We start from the raw sequence: 6,323 nt of genomic DNA on the forward strand, positions 1-6,323 counted from the left end.
TTGCAGAATTGTAATAGTACTAATAGCATCAGCAGTTTTATATTATTTAGGTGCTGCTGAAAGTTCGTTCCTCTTATAAAGTAATGGATATGGAATGTTTGCATTGTTTTTCCTTTAAATTTCTCTCTTATAACCCCTTGGGTTTTTTTTTCTTTCACAATTTTCGTAAGCAGTGCAAGAAGAGGCATTCTTATGTATGCCCAGAGTATGAGAAGCATGGAACCTGTAAAAAAGGTAAGTACTGCCCCTACCCCCACAACACAGGTTCAAAGTTAAACAAGAAAACTGTTTCAAACCAAGCTAAACAGGTGAAGACTGATCACACACCTGGAGATCCGACCAGGAAGAGATATTACCAAGAAGAAAAAACTGAAAATAAAGACTCATCTGTAACTGAAGAAGAAAATTTGAAAAAGTCAGAGATAAGTCCACATAAAGAAGCAGAGGGTAGTCACCGTGATTTGAAAGAATCTGGACCTGACAAAGATGAGCCAGCATTGAAGAGACCAAGAATAGGACGTCTGCCATCATTCATTGCTCTTAGCCATTAGTGCTTACAAAGAATGGACTTGTCGGAACCATTGGGTTCCTGACATGAATCAACTATCAGTGATTTGACAGTGATGATTATGGTTGATTGTCGTAAACATTTGCATAAAAATTTGTGTGAAAACTGTGTGTATGATTACTATATTTTACTATAAATCAATAAATATTTTATTACATTTTCTGAATATTATATTTTTTCTTTCTTATTAAATTTGATTGTCATTACCATCCTAATAGTCTTCCTAATGGCCTGTTGTCAAAAATATGATCATAAGGTCTTTCAGAAAGACTAGAGTGTACTTTAACATTGGATTAAAACCATATGCAGCTGTTTTGTTTCTTAATTTATGTGGATTTTAGCTGCAAATATTCTCTGGAGGGACAAAATAAACACAAGAAATAAACACCCATCATAGCTGCTGACAAAAGTGAAAGTTACCTTGGTGCACCAATATGGCATGGACACCATCCCCCCACCACCCCTTCTTTCTATGAATGAATGGTCACATATGGTGATGTTTGGAACAGGAAGAGTTTATTAGTCAAATGGATTAACAACACACACATTGTTAGATATGGGGTAGAAATTGCAAAAAATGACGTTATTGAAAATACGTATTTTTAATATTCCAAAAATAAATTAACAGATCAGGTTCAATAAGTGGGCTTCCCACAAAGCATGTCATGCATGTGGAATGGTTTGGTGTACACTTGGTGTGTTGTGGGCCGCCACAACTGCATCAGATACAAATGAAGATCTGGGGGTCCTACTGATAACAGCTAAATGCAACACTGTATCTTCAAATAACTTGCAGAAGTTAATAGTCAGGTGAGACTTTGTATCATTAACCATGTGACATGCAGTACCTAGTATATTTACAAAACAAGAACATTTACTTAAAAAAGTCATGAGATACCTCCTCTCACATGGCATAGTGCACCAACTCAACATGGCAGGGAGTCAACAAATTTTTGGAAGTCCCCTGCAGAAAAATTTATTTTGTACATGAATTGACGTCTCAATTACATCCCATAAATTGCCAGTGGGATTCATGTCAGGTGACCTAATCATTCACTCGAATTGTCCAGAATGATCTGACACAGTACACTGTCATCCATAAATATTCCGTCGTTGTTTGGAAACACGAAGAATGTGGATGACTACAAATGCACTCCAAGTAGCTGAACACACACATTTAGTCACTGATCAGCTCAGTTGGACCAGAGGACCCAGTCCATTCCAGGTAAACACAGCCCACACCACTATGGAGCTACCATCAGCTTGCAAAGTGCCTTTTTGACAATTTGGGTCAATGGCTTCATGGGGTCTGCACCACACTTGACACTTACCATCAACTCTTCCCAACTGAAATTGGGACTTATCTGACCAGGCAAGTTTTCCAGTTGCCTAGGATGCAACCAATATGGTCACATGGCCACGAGAGGCACTGCAGGCGATGTCGTGCTTGTTAGCGAAGTCACTTGTATTGGTTGCCTGCTGCCGTAGCCCATTAATGCCATTTGTCGTATGCCCCACATTGATTTCGTGCAGTGTTGCTTATCTCTTGGCTAACTCCACGCAAATGCTGCTGCCCTCAATTGTCAAGTGAAGGCTCTCAGCCACTGTATTGTGCTTGGTGAGAGGTAAACAATTTCCAAAATGGAATGTTGTGTGTCTAGCTCCAAGTACCGTTCCATGTTAGAAGTCTGTTAATTCCTGTTGCGTGGCCATAGTTGTCTGAAACCTTTCCACATGAATCACCTGAGTATCAATGACAGCTCCGCCAATGCGCGCAATCCTTTTATACTTTGTGTACGCGATACTACCATCATCTGTATATGTGCTTATCGCTGTCCCATGACTTTTGTCATCATCCTACTAGCTTTTTATAGGCTGTTAAATACAGATGATGTATTCCAGTTTATAGTTGAGGAAATGAGTGACAACACTGAATATTTTTCTTGGCATAAATAGAGAATGGGTCTAGGATTAGTAACTGGTCATATGTAAATATAGAAAAATATTTTTTTGATAATTTCATGTAAATTTGGTAGTTTGAAATTGTTCAGTCATGAGACTACAGAATTGAAGATATTGCTACAAAATATAGGAATAGTGATTTTGCTAAAATGCAATATCCAATACACCTGAAATTAGATGATTGCTATACCATATACGACCTATTATCAGATACTATAGTTTCATTATTGCAGCTACAACAAATGTTGCACTAGCTGTTAATATTCTTGGCCCTGTACGGTTTGAAAATTGTGGTATCTGATACCCCCTGTTGAACTATATTATCGTAGAATGAAACCAAAGTACCGGACGCGAGTCGTGCTTCGGTAGCTCTGTCGGTAGAGCACTTGCCCGCGAAAGGCAAACGTCCCGAGTTCGAGTCTCAGTCGGGCACACAGTTTTAATCTGCCAGGAAGTTTTATATTATCGTAGCTGGTTAAAAATAGTTTTCTAAGGAGCCTAGAGTGATAATATCTCATAGTAATTAAGATCTTTATGATGTCTTTTATGAGATACACTAGGTCCAATGCATTCTTGTTAAAACTCTGAATTGTAACAGATTATAATTAAACTTCAACAATGTATAATTGTACTTTTAGTAATAATTTTTAGTATGCTAGTGTTGTGAAATTACTGGTAATTTAAAAGCAAAGAAATATTCCCAGGGAATATTGCCAGTAATATTCCCAAAGTCCATAAATTTGTGGGAATTTGATTAATTAGCAAAATAGCTCAAAAAACTGTTAATAGGTAAAAGCAGTAATGATATGGTTAAATCAATTTAATATGGATCCAGACTTAACCTCCTTGTTAGAAATACACATTTTTTGGTTTTCAATGTTTTAAATATCAAAGAAGTGCCAAGTATCAACATTTATGACTCTTACATTACTTACAACTGCCAACATCAAAATAATCAACCTTTAGAAAAACTGAGTTTATAATATTGATGTGCCTTCTATTGAGTAACTAAAGTACACAGGGAAGTTTATTTATTCAATTTGTTAAGTTTTCTGTTGATGTTAGAGGTATTTTAGGCTATAAACTTATGTGAATTTTGTAAACATTAGTCATTGAAAATGGCATTTAAGGGAAAATTATTGAATCAAAAAAATATAATAAGTTTGTCCATAGTAACTTTCACAGTCGTGGACATATGGCAATATACAAGCGATTTTACTGACACCGACCCTGGTAAAATAGTAACAATTCAAAAAGTGAAAGTGGTAGCAATATTTCGGAAAATAATTTATAAATCATAAATTATGGAAATGAGTCTTTGAATTCTGAAAGTGAAACACCTCTAGTCATTCATTTGGAAAAATTAAAAACTACTACAGATAATGGGTGGTTGAGAATTATGCCTCGGAAAAATATTTTGTAAGTTTAAATTTTGTTCAGAGAAATGTGGGGTTTTGACTTGCCTAAAAATAGGCCTAGTGAACACGTTAAATTTCATGAGAAGACTACTGTATTCTTATACAAATTTCTCCTGGTGCATACACAAAGCAGAAAATAGAACATAGTATCACATACTTTATCAGGAAGTGTTTCGTGTCCAGTCTGATGACTCTGTTCAAATTTACAAAGAGAGTTGTGAAAGCACAGTGGATGTTTAAACTCAGGTGTCAAAAGACAGAAACTGCACAGGTCAGTTTCTTTTGCTGGAGGTATATCTGTATACTGGGACATTCTGACAGTTGTGACATATATTAATCCAATTCAGGACAGTGGAGGTTTTTCAGAAAAGGTACCAAATACAGTTTAAATTGTTATATGTAACAACCATCCATTTTGTGACTTTCAATAAGACATATTAAAACCTTAATATTCTGCTGTGTGTATTGTATAAGCCTCATGTACCCTGTGTGTGGTATGAAGGTGACTGGAATATTACTCAGCCAATAAATAGGTGGCATCAAATTTTCTTTCTTGCATATATGAAACTAGAACAGTGATAAGTCTTTTTGGAAGTAGTGACAAAAGTTACACTTCTACGTATAAAACTGGGCTTCATGGAGAAACTTGACACCTATACAGCAGGAATAGAACATGTATCTGGAAAAAAGAATTAATGATGGTATTTTTATAGAAACAGATTAATTAATAGAGATATCATTTTAGAGAGACTGAGAGTTGGTGAAATTATGAGCATGGAGTCAATTATGAAATGTTTTAAATGCCATTTTCTGCTTTTGGCTGTAAATCCGCATTACAATAAGACAACTCAGAAAATTGGTACAAAAAATAATTCGGTATGTACTAGCTGCAAATTACACACTATTTCTCTCCAACCTTCCAAATTTACTAGCACTCCTGGAAGAAAGAATAGAGAAATGGCTTAGCCACAGCCTAAAGGATTGTTCCCAGAATGAGTTCTCACTCTTGAGCAATATATGCTGATCTGAGACTTCCTGACATATCAAAACTGGGGATTGAACCTTGGACTTTGCCTTTCCTGGGCAGGTATCTGCGAAGTCATGCTTGGATGGCTCATACGGAGCACTTGATCGCAAGAGGTAAAGATCTTAGTCTATTCCTGATCTGGCACACAGTTTTATTATGCCAGGAAATTTAAAATAGGTGCACTCTCTGCTGAGTGAAAATTCAATGAAATTACTGAAACTGCCTAATGCAACACAAAGAAATGTCAAGTTGTAAAATAAACTTTTGTAATTTATGGAAATACCCACACTATGGAATTCTGAACCTTATTTTCAGAATGTGCAGACTAAATCCATATTGGAACACCATTTCAATACGACACCACATTCCATATTAGCTATTTCCTCATCTTTCACCTGAATTGTATATATCTGCACACCTAGTACCAGCAATTCAAATGTGATTCATACCTTTGAATGGGACCAGGCAACAGCAACAAGTTTGAAAATAATGAAGATTGTCCCATATACACCAGACACAGGAGGCAGTGACGATCAGCACATCTGCCCAACAACAGGTGCCTTACAAAATCTTTTCTAATATCACTCTGTGGTATCAGAAGATCTGCAGTTTGACAGTTCACAGAAATAGATCATTTTATTTAGCAGAAATCAAAATTGAATGTGGCAGTATTTTTGTTACATTTAACAGAAAAATCTTTTTTAAAGCTAGCAATCAATTAACTTGTCGATAGCAACAACTGTGTGTTTTCAAAGCTTGTGGATGGTTAAGGTACTACACTTATCCTAGAAAACAGGTGGTCGGGTGTGCTGATTTAGATATTCTGCAGTTTCTATAAATCACTTCAGATTAAAGTCATAATGGTACATTCAACCAGGCTGCGGTCAATTTCTTCAGTCTGCACTAACTTGAGACAGTGGTAAGTCTTGATTGACCACACTCACTTGAAGCTCCAATATATGCACCTTCTGATGATACTTCCAATACAGACAGACAAATTCATGTCATTTTGTTTGGTGCCAAGAGCAGAAACAAGGAAAATAAAAACTATACATTTTCATTAAACTATCTGTATACAGCAATTTATACATAGTTTTATTTGGGGAGGGGTACATTTTTTTCTCTTAAGAACTTTAAGAAAAGAACACTGCCTCTTTAAAGCAAACAAAAAAAAAAAAATCTTATTTCACTTATTGTGTGTTCTGGTACTCAGAATTAACTTTCAATTCTTTGCTTTCAAATGTAATTCTGTTTTGAAGAGCTGGCTGTATCTGTGCATCAAAAAATTTAAATTATAGAACTGAACAACACGCATGCCTAATTATAATATGAAAAATGTGTTACTATT

At 35.8% G+C, this 6,323-nt stretch overlaps 1 protein-coding gene across 1 annotated transcript in view; it reads left to right on the forward strand.

The window, feature by feature from the left end:
* Positions 1 to 734, forward strand: part of LOC126365878 (uncharacterized) — a 62,455-nt gene extending 61,721 nt beyond the window's left edge. The window contains exon 8 of the mRNA XM_050008575.1: positions 174 to 734. Coding sequence (XP_049864532.1) covers positions 174 to 551 — 378 coding nt within the window. The 3' untranslated portion in view covers positions 552 to 734. The remainder of the gene's footprint in view (positions 1 to 173) is intronic.
* The last annotated feature ends 5,589 nt before the right edge of the window (positions 735 to 6,323 follow it).

This window comes from Schistocerca gregaria, chromosome 4, assembly GCF_023897955.1.
Source record: "Schistocerca gregaria isolate iqSchGreg1 chromosome 4, iqSchGreg1.2, whole genome shotgun sequence".
NCBI lineage: Eukaryota > Metazoa > Arthropoda > Insecta > Orthoptera > Acrididae > Schistocerca > Schistocerca gregaria.